The 17,287-nt window shown below is 43.2% G+C and overlaps 1 protein-coding gene across 1 annotated transcript in view; it reads right to left on the bottom strand.

Moving 5' to 3' along the window:
- The window catches only part of enpp6 (ectonucleotide pyrophosphatase/phosphodiesterase 6), a 176,300-nt gene that overhangs the window by 101,515 nt on the left and 57,498 nt on the right, over positions 1 to 17,287 (bottom strand). Inside the window, exon 2 of the mRNA XM_034180940.1 lies at positions 13,738 to 13,917. Coding sequence (XP_034036831.1) covers positions 13,738 to 13,917 — 180 coding nt within the window. The remainder of the gene's footprint in view (positions 1 to 13,737; positions 13,918 to 17,287) is intronic.

Here is a 17,287-nt window from a genome sequence, read left to right on the forward strand (position 1 = left end):
TGCCAACAATAAAATGCACCTGTGTTCTTCGTCCATAACAGACGCCTGCCCATACCATAACCCCACCGCCACCATGGGCCACTCCATCCACAACATTGACATCAGAAAACCGCTCACCCACACGACGACACACACGCTGTCTGCCATCTGCCCTGGACAGTGTGAACCGGGATTCATCCGTGAAGAGAACACCTCTCCAATGTGCCAAACACCAGCGAATGTGTGCTTTTGCCCACTCAAGTTGGTTATGACGACGAACTGGAGTCAGGTCGAGACCCAGATGAGGACGATGAGTATGCAGATGAGCTTCCCTGAGACGGTTTCTGACAGTTTGTGCAGAAATTCTTTGGTTATGCAAACCGATTGTTTCAGCAGCTGTCCGAGTGGCTGGTCTCAGACGATCTTGGAGATGAACATGCTGGATGTGGAGGTCCTGGGCTGGTGTGGTTACACGTGGTCTGCGGTTGTGAGGCTGGTTGGATGTACTGCCAAATTCTCTGAAACGCCTTTGGAGATGGCTTATGGTAGAGAAATGAACATTCAATACATGAGCAACAGCTCTGGTTGACATTCCTGCTGTCAGCATGCCAACTGCACGCTCCCTCAAATCTTGCGACATCTGTGGCATTGTGCTGTGTGATAAAACTGCACCTTTCAGAGTGGCCTTTTATTGTGGGCAGTCTACGGCACACCTGTGTACTAATCATGGTGTCTAATCAGCATCTTGATATGGCACACCTGTGAGGTGGGATGGATTATCTCAGCAAAGGAGAAATGCTCACTATCACAGATTTAGACTGGTTTGTGAACAATATTTGAGGGAAATGGTGATATTGTGTATGTGGAAAATGTTTTAGATCTTTGAGTTCATCTCATACAAAATGGGAGCAAAACCAAAAGTGTTGCGTTTATATTTTTGTTGAGTGCATTTTTGACAGTATGACTCACTCAGCTATTTTAGGGCACACCTGGTTACAAAGCCACAGACCTAATTTTGATTGGACTAAAGGAAACATTAATTCTTGGGGTCCAGCCTGTGTAAAAACCTGAACAATCCCTGCCAGCGTCGAACCCAGATATCACTGGGGTTCTTGTGTGCTACCATGATCTTGTTCTTGTATTCAGAATATCCAAAACTAAATCTTTATCACCACAGTAAGAGTATGATTGTGCTGTCGATTTCCTCCCGGGGGCGACACCCCCCTCCCCCCAGGGGGAGACTGTTTTCTCTGTCTGCACTTGAACGTGCCGCCATGAATGAGTATAGCCAGGAATCATTTGTGGCTGGTTTAATTCATCCATCCTCATCGCCCGCAGGGGCAGAGTTCTTCTTTGTAGAGAAAAAAGACCAGACTTTCCGCCCTTGTACTGATTATCGTGGCTTAAATGACATCACAGTTAAGAATCGCTACCCTTTGCCACTCTTTTTCCACTGCGTTTGAGTTACTGAAAGGTGCAAAATGGTTCAGAAGCTTGATTTATGCAATGTGTACCATTTACTCTAAAACAAGGGGAATAAAACAAGTCTCCAGGTTCTGGAGGGAATTCTGCTGTCTTCTCTGGGTCACCTCCAGTCTCATCTCGGACTACCATCCACAGGCTAATGGATAAACTGAGTGTCTCAATTAAGACTTAGAAAAAGGACTCAGAATACTTAAAGTACCTCACAACTCCCTTCTACCGGGATCAACTCTCATGGATTGAATTTGCTCATAACTCTTTGCCCTCCTCATCTTCTGGTTTCTCTCCATTCCATGTTGATCACCAACCATCTCTGTTTTCCTCCCCAGTCATTCAGTCCATGGTACCCTCTACTCTAAATCTCATCCTCCGGTGTCGACGAACGTGGAGTGGGTCAGAGCTCTCTTTCTTTCCTCAGCTTCTTACAAGTGTACTGCTCATTGCAGGTGGTCCACGGCTCCTGCTTACTCTATGGGACAGTAAGTCTGGCTATCTACGCATCACCTGCCTTCACAAGGACTGCCCAGGAAGATGGCTCCCAGGTTCGTTGGCCCTTTCCCTATTTCCAAATTCATTAAACCAGTCTCTGTCCATCTCCATCTTCCTAGGTCCATGCACATCCATCCCACCTTCCATGTCAGTCATGTCAAACCTGTCCACTCCAGCACTTTATGGGGAAATTGCGTCTCCTTCATTCATCATGATTTCTACAATGTAAACAATCTGCAGATATGTAGACTAACCCCAAGAACCAAAAGAGCACAGTGTAGGTCGGCAACAAGCAATCAAATATGGAGAAAATAAAATCCCAGAAGTCATTAAGCAATAACTACAGATGTACGAGCACTGAAAGATAAACAGCAGAGGGTTGGTAGAGTAATCAGTTACATCTTTGAGTTATGCAGTCATAACTCAAAAGTTGGTCTGAGAAGTAGAAAATAGGAGCATATCTGCCAACATTTGAATTTACCAATGTGGGACACTCACATGTGGCCTCTAACGCCAAGGGCGCAAAGTGCAACTAGGGCAGTCTGGGGACATGCCTGGACACACACTCATGCGGGACGCAAGGGTAAATACTGGGACTGTCCCGCCTAATGCTGGATGGTTGGCAGCACTGTAGTAGCAGGGTTTTCAATTTCAATTTATTTTCATTTATATAGCGCCAAATCACAACAGAGTTGGCTCAAGGCACTTCACACAAGTAAGGTCTAACCTTACTAACCCCCAAAGCACAGTGGTAAGGAAAAACTCCGCCTGAGGAAGAAACCTCAAGCAGACCAGACTCAAAGGGGTGACCCTCTGCTTGGGCCATGCTATAGACACAAATTACAGAACAATTCACAAAACGAATATACAGTTAATGCTGTTGGTGCACAGGACAGGAGGGTCTCCAGCAAAAATACCGCACCCATCTCTGGATGGAGCTGCACCTTAAACAGAGAGAAAAAACAGAAACAGGCATCAGAAAGACGAGAAATACAGTATAATTTTCCCAGCATTAAACAACAAGAAAAACAGGAAATACTGAGGTGATCGCCGGCCACTAGCCCTAAGCTTCACTAAAAGACCCACAATTTAGGCAAAGTTGAGGCCGCAGCACGCTCCATTTCCTAATAAAATGAATTAAAAGAGTAAAAAAGCGCAGAACTATACTATGCCAGTATGCTAGTCATAAGAAAAGGAAAATAAGTGCGTCTTAAGTCTGGACTTGAAAGTCTCCACAGAATCTGCCTGTTTTATTGATGCAGGGAGATCATTCCACAGAACAGGGGCACAATAAGAGAAAGCTCTGTGACCCACAGACGTCTTATTCACCCTCGGGACACAAAGTGGTCCTGCACCCTGAGAACGCAAAGCCCAGGCCGGTACGTAAGGTTTAATTAGGTCAGCTAGGTAGACAGGAAGCCAGCTAGGTGGACAGGAAGCCAGTGAAGGAATGCCAAAATGGGTGTAATGTAATGTGTAAGTCTGGCTGCAGCATTTTGAACCAATTGGAGAGCCCTAATGCTGAACTGCGGTAAACCAGAAAATAGAACATTGCAGTAGTCCAATCTAGAAGAGATAATTGCATGGATCAGGGTCTCAGCATCAGCTATAGACAGGATGAGACGAATCTTCGCTATATTTCTGAGGTGGAAGAAAGCAGTCCTCGTAATATTTCTAACGTGGAGGTCAAAGGACAATGTAGGATCAAAAATTACCCCGAGGTTCCTCACTTTGTCATTGTAATGTATGACACACAAGCATAGGCTAAACATTAACTGGTCAAATTGATGCTGATGTCTCATTGGACCAAGAACCATCATTTCAGTCTTTTCAGTTTTTTAAAAGCAGACTGCATTGGCTCAAAGAGATTATTCTCAGTAAGATAGTCCACAAGCTGCCGTGACACCACTTTTTCCAGAATTTTAGAGCAAAATGATAGATTTGATATTGGCCCATAATGATTTAATCACTGCAGATGTAAAACATTTAGGAACAGATCCAGAAGTTAAAGAAAGATTAATCATTTCCAGCACAGTCGGCCCAAGAGTGGGCTACAGGTCCTTAAACAGTTTTGTTGGTATAGGATCAAATAAACAGGTTGCGTTTTTTTGTTGATGGTACAAGTTTCATCAGCATGGCTAGAGAGATACTCTTAAATTCTGTAAATCGAGGTAATACCTCAGTAATGGTGCCCACGTCAATAGCAGGGTGTAGTGGCTGGGTTAAGTCATGCTGGGATATGTTTAACCTAATGTCTTCTATTTTCTTCTGAAACTAATCCAGGAAATCTTGTGCTGTAAAAGGAGAGTGAACTACAAGTAGTTGTCCATGAATAAGTGTTGCCACCATGTCGAACAAGAACTTTGAGTTATGCTTGTTTTTATTGATCAAATCAGAGTAATAGGTTTGCTTTGTAGCCAGTAATGCATGCTTTTAGTCTAAGATAGCATCATGCCACACAAGGTGGAATACTTTTAATTTTGAAGTACGCCATTTCCGTTCTAGACCTCTAGCCTTATGCTTGAGGTCACGCAGGTAATCATTGAACCAAGGTGACTGTGGGGGAGCACAATTTTAACACAGGTGGCACAATCATGTCGAGTGTAGTTTTGAGCACTGAGTTTAAACTATTCACAAGAATGTCTACTGATTGGGTATTTTCCAAATGTGAAGCTAAGATATCAGACAGTCTAGCTTCAAGTTCAGTCTTAGTTGAGGCGTTGATGCATCGCCGTAGTGATATATAAGGTTGTTGTTCCACTAAACATGGCAGCGAAACTGTAAACTTAATAAGTGAGTGATCAGAGACCACTGATGTAAGAATCATTATGCCAGTATTCATGAAAGCAATACCACATGCAAGAACCAAATCCAGGGTATTTCCACTAATGTGTGTCGAGTCCCAAATGCATTGCCGAAATCCTAATGCAACCATAATTTCCATAAATGATTTGGGATCAGAAAGCTTATTTATATGAACGTTAAACTCACCAATGATCAGAATGTTATCTGCACTAGTTGACAAGTTAGAGATCAACGCACCAATTTAATCTAAGAATTCAGAATATGGGCCAGGAGGGCTATATACAGTGACAAAGTAATATGGCTGATTTTTATTCTTCTGACCTTGGCAATGTGTAATATGCTGAGCAGAGTGGGGATTCAGATGCTCATACGAGTTATATTTGTGACCCCCAACAGCTAATAAGCTAAACCTAAACCTATAAATAAGAGCAACACCCCCGCCTTGCTTCGCATCACGAGGGACGTGACTAAATGTATATGCTGGTGGGCAGGCCTCATTTAAGGGGAGGACAGCTGTAGCTTTAAGCCAGGTTTCACATAACCCAATCATATCTAAGTGATGATCAATAATTAGATCATTAATCAACAGTGGTTTTGAGGATAGTGATCTTATGTTAATGAGACCCAGACTAAGGACCTCAGTGGGATTGACAGTTGAACTGTTTGGGTTTAGGGGTGGTTCCAGAGTAGCATATATAAGATGCCTAGAACTAGGTTTAGGTTTGAGACATTCCACAAGTGTTGTAGGTAGCAGACACAAAATCTTTGATATTGCTGGAACAACCACTGGGCCATCCTCAATTTCAGCATCATCTAATGTAGTAATGGGTATTAAGTTTGCAAAGTATATCCCTGTATGATTTTTGTCGACACATCTACAGAAGCAGGCCACAGTCTCACCTTGTTAAATTTCCCTCCCTGGCAGATAAACTGCATGATCACCATAGTAGGTTTTCTGCACTAATTTCCCCGCTAAGCTAATGGATTCCACACCACATTTGTCATAAGCCTTGCAGGTTCTCTAATCACCTGCTCCGTGGCCTGCTGTAAATTCCTAATGTTACCATCCCTGTAGAGCTCTATCTTTGTTCACAGACAAGATGGCGGCGCCTTCCCCAGTAGGGTGGAGGCCATCCGGCATCAGCAAGCCATGGTGGCCCCAGAACGAAGGCCAGTTATCCATAAAGCAAAAGCCTTGCTGTCTACAAAATTGCACCAGCTACCTATTTAACGATGTCAGCCTGCTAAACGCTTCATCAGTACTCCAGGAGGGGAGGGGACCAGAGACTATTAATCAATGCCGACACATCATTGTGGCAAGCTCACACACAAGTCCTCTCTATGTCCATTTTTGTGACCTCTGAGTGCTTCATCCTGACATCATTGGTGCCGACGTGAATAACTATGTGACTATATCTCATGTCATGTTCCTTAGTCTGACTTCCCTTCTGCAGCATCAGCACCCTAAGATGGGATGCAATGTCGGGAGCTTTGGCCCCAGGAATACATTTAACATCAGCCGGCGCCTGTTGCCTGACTTTGTGGGTGATAGAATCTTCTATCACTAATGTCCGGGGTTTCGGCCTGGAGACAGGAGTGGAAGTCACTCGTGGGCTCAGAGAATTCACATCTGGCAAATCCAAGGGGGAGAACCGATTCACAGTTCGCAGTGGCGAGTGTGATCAGGGTACAACAACCGGGCACCAAGCCCTACGGGGCTTCCTCTGCCTAGCCACAGTCCGAAAGACATCCTCCACAGCCAGTGTTTCTAGGCTGATGCTAATGGGCACGCTAGCCAGCCCAACACTAACCTCATCTGGAGTGCCCGTAACATCTAACTCCACTGAGCTAAGAAGCTGCTCTAACTTACGGACACGGCTCTCTAAGAGAGCCACCCTATCTTCCAACATCATGCAGGATTTACGGAGGGAATAAAGTAGTGTACTTTGTGCACTGGGAAATTCAAGAGTATTCATCCTTTTCAGGTTTCAAATCCTGCAAAATTTCGAAGAGGTCGCCGCTCTGCGAGATCTCAGTAACATTGAGAACTGCATTGAGACGTTTTGATCGGGCTGCACTTTAACTGCTGCACATGGACAGCACCATTAACATCGCAACATAAAACTATTTTTATGTTCTGCCTAAAACTCTCATGAATATATTCTCTGGGTTTATAGATGTTGTTATTGCGTTTGTTTTATGTAAACATGCGAGAATCACAGGCTGTCTCTCCGTTATTCTCAATGGGAGCTGCTGTGAGCGACAATCGCTTCCTGATCATGTTGTTCTGGGGGAAAGTGAAGTTTGCTCTTTAACGTCTTGATTATTGTCCTTTACACCATTGTTTGTCCTCATTGTTCCAGACTAATATACAAGGTCTATTAGAAAAGAAACCGACCTTTTTATTTTTTTATAAAAATATTGGATTTGAATCACGTGCGATTACATCAGCCAACCTTGAACCCTCGTGCACGTGTGAGTTTTTTCACGCCTGTCGGTTACGTCATTCGCCTGTGGGCAGGCTTTGAGTGAGGAGTGGTCCACCCCCCTCGTCGGAATTCCTTTGTCTGACTTCTTCCTGAGAGACTGGTGCTTTGCTTGATCAAAATTTTTTCATAACCTGTGAGGCACATCGAAGTGGACACCATTTGAGAAATTCAGCTGGTTTTCGGTGAAAACTTTAACGGCTGATGAGACATTATGGAGTGTTACTGTCGCCTTAAGGACTTCTCATGGAGCGGGACATTGCGCCGCGCTCGGAAGCGCCATCGTTAGCCTGTTTCGAGCTGAAAACCTCCACATTTAAGCCTCTGTTGACCCAGAACGCTGTGAGAGAACAGAGAACTTTCATAAGAGGTCGGGATCAGCATTTTATCTGGACATTCCACTGTTAAAGGAGATTTTGTAATGAAAGACGTGCGGACGGATTCGTGCATTGGCAGGCAGCCAGTGTGGCGCGCCGCCACAGGAAAAACACCTCTGTGTTGATAACCATTTGTAAAAGCCAGATGGCTTTTGATGGCTTTCAGTTGAGTGAGTATCTGAGAAACTGTTTAACAGCTGGACTTGTTCCTACTTGTCCTTAAGGCTTCCAACGGAGGTGTTTTTCTTGTGGCGGCGCACCGCGCCGGCTGCCTGGCTACGCACCAATCTGTCCGCACGTCTTTCATTACAAAATCTCCTTTAACAGTGGAATGTCCGGATAAACTGCTGATCCCGACCTCTTCTGAAAGCTCTCTGTTCTCTCACGATGTCCTGGGTCTACAGAGGCTTAAATTTGGAGGTTTTCAGCTCGAAACAGGCTGACAATGGCGCCTCTGAGCGCGGCGCGATGTCCCGCTCCGTGGGAAGTCCTTAAGTTCAATTCAATCAATCAATTTTTTTATATAGCGCCAAATCACAACAAACAGTTGCCCCAAGGCGCTTTATATTGTAAGGCAAGGCCATACAATAATTATGTAAACCCCCAACGGTCAAAACGACCCCCTGTGAGCAAGCACTTGGCTACAGTGGGAAGGAAAAACTCCCTTTTAACAGGAAGAAACCTCCAGCAGAACCAGGCTCAGGGAGGGGCAGTCTTCTGCTGGGACTGGTTGGGGCTGAGGGAGAGAACCAAGAAAAAGACATGCTGTGGAGGGGAGCAGAGATCGATCACTAATGATTAAATGCAGAGTGGTGCATACAGAGCAAAAAGAGAAAGAAACAGTGCATCATGGGAACCCCCCAGCAGTCTACGTCTATAGCAGCATAACTAAGGGATGGTTCAGGGTCACCTGATCCAGCCCTAACTATAAGCTTTAGCAAAAAGGAAAGTTTTAAGCCTAATCTTAAAAGTAGAGAGGGTGTCTGTCTCCCTGATCTGAATTGGGAGCTGGTTCCACAGGAGAGGAGCCTGAAAGCTGAAGGCTCTGCCTCCCATTCTACTCTTACAAACCCTAGGAACTACAAGTAAGCCTGCAGTCTGAGAGCGAAGCGCTCTATTGGGGTGATATGGTACTACGAGGTCCCTAAGATAAGATGGGACCTGATTATTCAAAACCTTATAAGTAAGAAGAAGAATTTTAAATTCTATTCTAGAATTAACAGGAAGCCAATGAAGAGAGGCCAATATGGGTGAGATATGCTCTCTCCTTCTAGTCCCCGTCAGTACTCTAGCTGCAGCATTTTGAATTAACTGAAGGCTTTTTAGGGAACTTTTAGGACAACCTGATAATAATGAATTACAATAGTCCAGCCTAGAGGAAATAAATGCATGAATTAGTTTTTCAGCATCACTCTGAGACAAGACCTTTCTGATTTTAGAGATACTGCGTAAATGCAAAAAAGCAGTCCTACATATTTGTTTAATATGCGCTTTGAATGACATATCCTGATCAAAAATGACTCCAAGATTTCTCACAGTATTACTAGAGGTCAGGGTAATGCCATCCAGAGTAAGGATCTGGTTAGACACCATGTTTCTAAGATTTGTGGGGCCAAGTACAATAACTTCAGTTTTATCTGAGTTTAAAAGCAGGAAATTAGAGGTCATCCATGTCTTTATGTCTGTAAGACAATCCTGCAGTTTAGCTAATTGGTGTGTGTCCTCTGGCTTCATGGATAGATAAAGCTGGGTATCATCTGCGTAACAATGAAAATTTAAGCAATACCGTCTAATAATACTGCCTAAGGGAAGCATGTATAAAGTAAATAAAATTGGTCCTAGCACAGAACCTTGTGGAACTCCATAATTAACTTTAGTCTGTGAAGAAGATTCCCCATTTACATGAACAAATTGTAATCTATTAGACAAATATGATTCAAACCACCGCAGCGCAGTGCCTTTAATACCTATGGCATGCTCTAATCTCTGTAATAAAATTTTATGGTCAACAGTATCAAAAGCAGCACTGAGGTCTAACAGAACAAGCACAGAGATGAGTCCACTGTCCGAGGCCATAAGAAGATCATTTGTAACCTTCACTAATGCTGTTTCTGTACTATGATGAATTCTAAAACCTGACTGAAACTCTTCAAATAGACCATTCCTCTGCAGATGATCAGTTAGCTGTTTTACAACTACCCTTTCAAGAATTTTTGAGAGAAAAGGAAGGTTGGAGATTGGCCTATAATTAGCTAAGATAGCTGGGTCAAGTGATGGCTTTTTAAGTAATGGTTTAATTACTGCCACCTTAAAAGCCTGTGGTACATAGCCAACTAACAAAGATAGATTGATCATATTTAAGATCGAAGCATTAAATAATGGTAGGGCTTCCTTGAGCAGCCTGGTAGGAATGGGGTCTAATAAACATGTTGATGGTTTGGATGAAGTAACTAATGAGAATAACTCAGACAGAACAATCGGAGAGAAAGAGTCTAACCAAATACCGGCATCACTGAAAGCAGCCAAAGATAACGATACGTCTTTGGGATGGTTATGAGTAATTTTTTCTCTAATAGTTAAAATTTTGTTAGCAAAGAAAGTCATGAAGTCATTACTAGTTAAAGTTAATGGAATACTCAGCTCAATAGAGCTCTGACTCTTTGTCAGCCTGGCTACAGTGCTGAAAAGAAACCTGGGGTTGTTCTTATTTTCTTCAATTAGTGATGAGTAGAAAGATGTCCTAGCTTCACGGAGGGCTTTTTTATAGAGCAACAGACTCTTTTTCCAGGCTAAGTGAAGATCTTCTAAATTAGTGAGACGCCATTTCCTCTCCAACTTACGGGTTATCTGCTTTAAGCTACGAGTTTGTGAGTTATACCACGGAGTCAGACACTTCTGATTTAAAGCTCTCTTTTTCAGAGGAGCTACAGCATCCAAAGTTGTCTTCAATGAGGATGTAAAACTATTGACGAGATACTCTATCTCCCTTACAGAGTTTAGGTAGCTACTCTGCACTGTGTTGGTATATGGCATTAGAGAACATAAAGAAGGAATCATATCCTTAAACCTAGTTACAGCGCTTTCTGAAAGACTTCTAGTGTAATGAAACTTATTCCCCACTGCTGGGTAGTCCATCAGAGTAAATGTAAATGTTATTAAGAAATGATCAGACAGAAGGGAGTTTTCAGGGAATACTGTTAAGTCTTCTATTTCCATACCATAAGTCAGAACAAGATCTAAGATATGATTAAAGTGGTGGGTGGACTCATTTACTTTTTGAGCAAAGCCAATAGAGTCTAATAATAGATTAAATGCAGTGTTGAGGCTGTCATTCTCAGCATCTGTGTGGATGTTAAAATCGCCCACTATAATTATCTTATCTGAGCTAAGCACTAAGTCAGACAAAAGGTCTGAAAATTCACAGAGAAACTCACAGTAACGACCAGGTGGACGATAGATAATAACAAATAAAACTGGTTTTTGGGACTTCCAATTTGGATGGACAAGACTAAGAGACAAGCTTTCAAATGAATTAAAGCTCTGTCTGGGTTTTGGATTAATTAATAAGCTGGAATGGAAGATTGCTGCTAATCCTCCGCCCCGGCCCGTGCTACGAGCATTCTGACAGTTAGTGTGACTCGGGGGTGTTGACTCATTTAAACTAACATATTCATCCTGCTGTAACCAGGTTTCTGTTAGGCAGAATAAATCAATATGTTGATCAATTATTATATCATTTACCAACAGGGACTTAGAAGAGAGAGACCTAATGTTTAATAGACCACATTTAACTGTTTTAGTCTGTGGTGCAGTTGAAGGTGCTATATTATTTTTTCTTTTTGAATTTTTATGCTTAAATAGATTTTTGCTGGTTATTGGTAGTCTGGGAGCAGGCACCGTCTCTACGGGGATGGGGTAATGAGGGGATGGCAGGGGGAGAGAAGCTGCAGAGAGGTGTGTAAGACTACAACTCTGCTTCCTTTGGCTCAAACCACCCCCTTGAACACAAGCTCGGGGTGATCAGAACTCTTCAACACAGAGCCCTACAGGTGCCCACAACTACAGAGGGAAGGGCTAAAGAACAACAACATCTCCAGAAAGCCCTCACAGTATGTGGGTACCCATGATGGTCCCTGGATAAAGTGCAGAAGTCCCAAAGAACAAAGAGACCAGATAGACAGGAGACAGAGCCAAGAAGAAGAGGGGTGTCTCTCCCTTATTTAGCAGGAGTAGTGGAAAAACTACAGAGGATCTTCAGACAGCACAAAATCCCAGTTTACTTTAAACCTGTTAACACCTTGAGACAGAAATTAGTTCACCCTAGGGACTGGATCCCTAGTTACAAACAGAGCAATGTAGTGTATTCTATCAGATGTCAGGGAAACTGTAACAAACACTACATAGGTGAGACTAAGCAGCTGTTGCACAAAAGGCTATACCAGCACTGCAGAGAGGGTGCCGGTGGACCTCAGTCTGCAGTTCATCTCCACCTTTAAGATGCTAAGCACACGGTTGAGGACAAGGAAGTTAAAATCTTAGCCAGAGAAAAGACTTTGAGAGGAGTGAAGGAGGCATTATATGTGAAACAGTTGAAACCCAGCCTTAACCGGGAAGGGGGTCTGAGACACACTTTGTCCCCTGTTTACAATGTAGTACTCAGGTGTAAGCAGTTGCAGTCTTTTGTTCATGGTAATGATTCATTCATGTCATCAGGAGAGTCGTCAGGAGAGGCCTCAGTCCCATCGTTAGGAGGGACAGCTACCCTGTCATTAGGAGGGTCCTAACTAGAGTACAATGGGTGCTAATTAGAGCAATTGTTAGTCACTAGCCAATAGCAGTCTGCCTCTCGGTAGGAGGGGTCTGGTTCGGTTTAATTAATTAATTAAATTAATTAATTAATTATTTATTAATTAATAATTTAACTCCAGCTTTTGTGGCTTCTGGTATTCTTCTCTACAAGAGTCAAGACAGAAGTCAGACTACCAGAGCAAGAATTGTAGCTGAGGAAGCATCTGCGATTTGAAGCAAAACATCCTCGCATCAAGCAACCCAGTCCAGTCGAAGATTCAAGCTTCTCTGCAATATTTAATGTAATTTCAAAACGAACGACACCCAGCAAACGCATACATAAAAAGTTGGCTCACTTTAACTTTTGTCATGTTGGTTGGTACCGTGCTGCTCTCCAAATTTGCCAGGGCGTCCTCATCAAGCTGGCTGCTTTGGCTGCTGTTCATTGTCGGACTATTCATGATAAAATCATCCAGAATATCCATAATGGGACCAACACACACTTCTCACCTTTTCATGTTATCGTCTGCAGACAGTTCTTGGGTTGCGCATGCTATGACGTCATCACTTTATGCACAGCGGGTGGGTACTGGGATACCCGCCCATTACTGTGGGCAGGCATCGACAAGTAGCGTAAATGTAAATCTATGCTACCGGCCCAGCTATGCCTCAGTAAATGATAATAATGTTCAGCACCTTCCTACCAGCTTACACAACCAGTATGTTACTGGCCAGTCCGGTGCCGCGAACTGAGCGGTACCCCCTAAAAACCGTTACGCCTGCCTTCACTGCGCATGCGTCATTTCAGACCACAGCAGCATGTGTGAGACGGACTGTCTTCACTCAAAGCAATCAAATAGATTAATGGGCTTATTAACCATGAGATGACAAAGTAAAACCTCTTAAATCATTCAAAAGTCAGTTTCAAGCAGAAACAAGGCCATTTGAAGCAGAAACTCAAAAATGACCGACAGTCAGTGAACACAAGCTGCATCAGCTAGCAGCTTGTGTAGGCGGGGTGCTCTGATCGTTTCATCTGTCTTTTATAATGAAATAATGCTGAATTTATGTGGAAATGATTGTTGTACAAAAGCTTCAGATATCTGTCGCTGAGATAGATGACTGGAGTGCAGTTTGAAGCAGAAATGAGTTGATAATCAGTGAACCGCAGCTAATGACACATGCGCAGTGAAGGCAGGGAGGACCGATTTTTAGGGGGGACCGTTCGGTCAGCGACACCAGACCTGGGGTCCTACGACTGCCTTATTGGTGCTGAGCACCCAAGTGGAGATGCTTTTGTTGGGGTTCATGTTAAAGCTGTGTGTACTCACCAGGCCAGTAGTACATGAAAACCTTTTTTCCCAACTTCTGCATGGTGACCCAGAGTGGTTCTGAGCCATTCCACCAAAGAGGCAACCGGCTGTCAGGATTGGTCCCAATCCGAAACTCCTTTCCAGATGCTTTATCCCACATATAGTTTCCCGTCATCTGATGAACTTCACAGTGGCGGCCTGACAAAAACCCACTATTAGAAACTATTTCCATTTCCATGTTTTCACAGACGTCAGTAATTATCTAGTCTTGTGAAGTAGTTATTATATGTTATACAGTTAATGTATATACAGTGGGTAAAATAAGTATTGAACACATCGCAATTTTTCTAAATATCTTTCTAAAGGTGTTATTAACATAAAATTTTCACCAGATTTTGGTAACAATCCAAGAAATCAATTCATAGATGTATATAAATTATGTGTAACAATGTGAAATGACACAGGGTAGAAAGGGAAGAAAGGGAGGTGTAAAAAAGGCATGGAAAGTCAAGACACCAGCTGAAATCTATCACTAATTAGAAAGCAGTCCTGCCCCATGTCAGTGCAAATTAATATCAGCTAGTTTATTCCCAAATGATGGCCTATAAAAGATGTCTCATTACTAAAGTGTCACACAAGAAACATCGCATGATGGGTAAAAGCATATTCAGCAAACAGCGCACTCCTCAGAATGATGAATCAGCAGCAGCCGAGCATCGCAGACTCCAGCATGGAGTAGATGGCTTTAGCAACCAGTACAGGGACAGCCAGCATGGTGAAATAGGCCCCAGCAAAATAGCACCAGCCTCAGTGTGGGGTAGATGGCACCCAGATTGAGCCACACTAGCCAGTATAGTTGGAAAGTGAGAGAATGCCTGAGGAGTGGTGAAGAAGTGTGCTGGTAGTGCAGTAGATCAGCAAAATAATTGTGCATTTTTCTGATAAAAGCATGAAATTTGGCATACGAGGGCTGTCAATAAAGTAACGGTCCTTTTTATTTTTTTCAAAAACTATATGGATTTCATTCATATGTTTTTACGTCAGACATGCTTGAACCCTCGTGCGCATGCGTGAGTTTTTCCACGCCTGTCGGTGACGTCATTCGCCTGTGAGCACTCCTTGTGGGAGGAGTCGTCCAGCCCCTCGTCGGAATTCCTTTGTCTGAGAAGTTGCTGAGAGACTGGCGCGTTGTTTGATCAAAATTTTTTCTAAACCTGTGAGACACATCGAAGTGGACATGGTTCGAAAAATTAAGCTGGTTTTCAGTGAAAATTTTAACGGCTGATGAGAGATTTTGAGGTGATTCTGTCGCTTTAAGGACTTCCCACGGTGTGAGACGTCGCGCAGCGCTCTCAGGCGGCGTCATCAGCCTGTTCAAGCTGAAAACCTCCACATTTCAGGCTCTATTGATCCAGGACGTCGTGAGAGAACAGAGAAGGTTCAGAAGAAGTCGGTTTCAGCATTTTATCCGGATATTCCACTGTTAAAGGAGATTTTTTTAATGAAAGACGTGCGGACAGAAAAACACCTCTGTTGAAAGCCTTAAGGACAAGTTGGAACATGTCCTGCCTGTTAAACAATTTCTCATATACTCACTCCACTGAAAGCCATCAAAAGCCGCCTGGATTTTACAAATGGTTATCAACACGGAGGTGTTTTTCCTGTGCAGCTGCACCGCGTCGGCTGCGTCCCGACGCGCGGATCCATCCGCACGTCTTTCATTAAAAAAATCTCCTTTAACAGTGGAATATCCGGATAAAATGCTGAAACCGACTTCTTCTGAAACTTCTCTGTTCTCTCACGACGTCCTGGATCAATAGAGCCTGAAATGTGGAGGTTTTCAGCTTGAACAGGCTGACGAGGGCGCCTGAGAGCGCTGCGCGACGTCTCGCTCCGTGAAAAGTCCTTAAAGCGACAGAATCACCTCAAAATCTCTCATCAGCCGTTAAAATTTTCACTGAAAACCAGCTTAATTTTTCGAACCGTGTCCACTTCGATGTGTCTCACAGGTTTAGAAAAAATTTTGATCAAACAACGCGCCAGTCTCTCAGCAACTTCTCAGACAAAGGAATTCCGACGAGGGGCTGGACGACTCCTCCCACAAGGAGTGCTCACAGGCGAATGACGTCACCGACAGGCGTGGAAAAACTCACGCACGCGCACGAGGGTTCAAGCATGTCTGACGTAAAAACATATGAATGAAATCCATATAGTTTTTGAAAAAAATAAAAAGGACCGTAACTTTATTGACAGCCCTCGTATGTGTTATTGTTACATGGGAAACAAGGTACCAGTAGATTCAGTAGATTCTCACAAATCCGACAAGACCAAGTATTCATGATATGCACACTCAGGCTATGCTGGGCACACTCAGGCTATGACATTGGGCTATTAGTAAAAAAAAGTAGAAAAGGGGGTGTTCACAATAATAGTAGCATCTGCTGTTGACGCTACAAACTCAAAAGTGTTATGTTCAAACTGCTTTTTTAGCAATCCTGTGAATCACTAAACTAGTCTTTAGTTGTATAACCACAGTTTTTCATGATTTCTTCACATCTGCGAGGCATTCATTTTGTTGGTTTGGAACCAAGATTTTGCTCATTTACTAGTGTGCTTGGGGTCATTGTCTTGTTGAAACAGCCATTTCAAGGGCATGTCCTCTTCAGCATAAGGCAACATGACCTCTTCAAGTATTTTGACATATCCTAACTGATCCATGATACCTGGTATGCGATATATAGGCCCAACACCATAGTAGGAGAAACATGCCCATATCATGATGCTTGCACCACCATGCTTCACTGTCTTCACTGTGAACTGTGGCTTGAATTCAGAGTTTGGGGGTCGTCTCACAAACTGTCTGCGGCCCTTGGACCCAAAAAGAACAATTTTACTCTCATCAGTCCACAAAATATTCCTCCATTTCTCTTTAGGCCAGTTGATGTGTTCTTTGGCAGATTGTAACCTTTTCTGCACATGTCTTTTATTTAACAGAGGGACTTTGCGGGGGATTCTTGCAAATAAATTAGCTTCACACAGGAGTCTTCTAACTGTCACAGCACTTACAGGTAACTCCAGACTGTCTTTGATCATCCTGGAGCTGATCTATGGGTGAGCCTTTGCCATTCTGGTTATTCTTCTATCCATTTTGATGGTTGTTTTCCATTTTCTTCCACGTGTCTCTGTTTTGTTTTGTTTTGTTTTTTTTTGTGTCAATTTTAAAGCATTGGAGATCATTGTAGATGAACAGCCTATAATTTTTGCACCTGCATATAAGTTTTCCCCTCTCCAATCAACTTTTTAATCAAACTATGCTGTTCTTCTGAACAATGTTTTGAACATCCCATTTTCCTCAGGCTTTCAAAGAGAAAAGCATGTTCAACAGGTGCTGGCTTCATCCTTAAATAGGGGACACCTGATTCACACCTGTTTGTTCCACAAAATTGATGAACTCACTGACTGAATGCCACACTACTATTATTGTGAACACCCCCTTTTCTACTTTTTTTTACTAATAGCCCAATTTCATAGCCTTAAGAGTGTGCATATCATGAATGCTTGGTCTTGT

Source organism: Thalassophryne amazonica, chromosome 11, assembly GCF_902500255.1.
Source record: "Thalassophryne amazonica chromosome 11, fThaAma1.1, whole genome shotgun sequence".
Lineage (NCBI taxonomy): Eukaryota > Metazoa > Chordata > Actinopteri > Batrachoidiformes > Batrachoididae > Thalassophryne > Thalassophryne amazonica.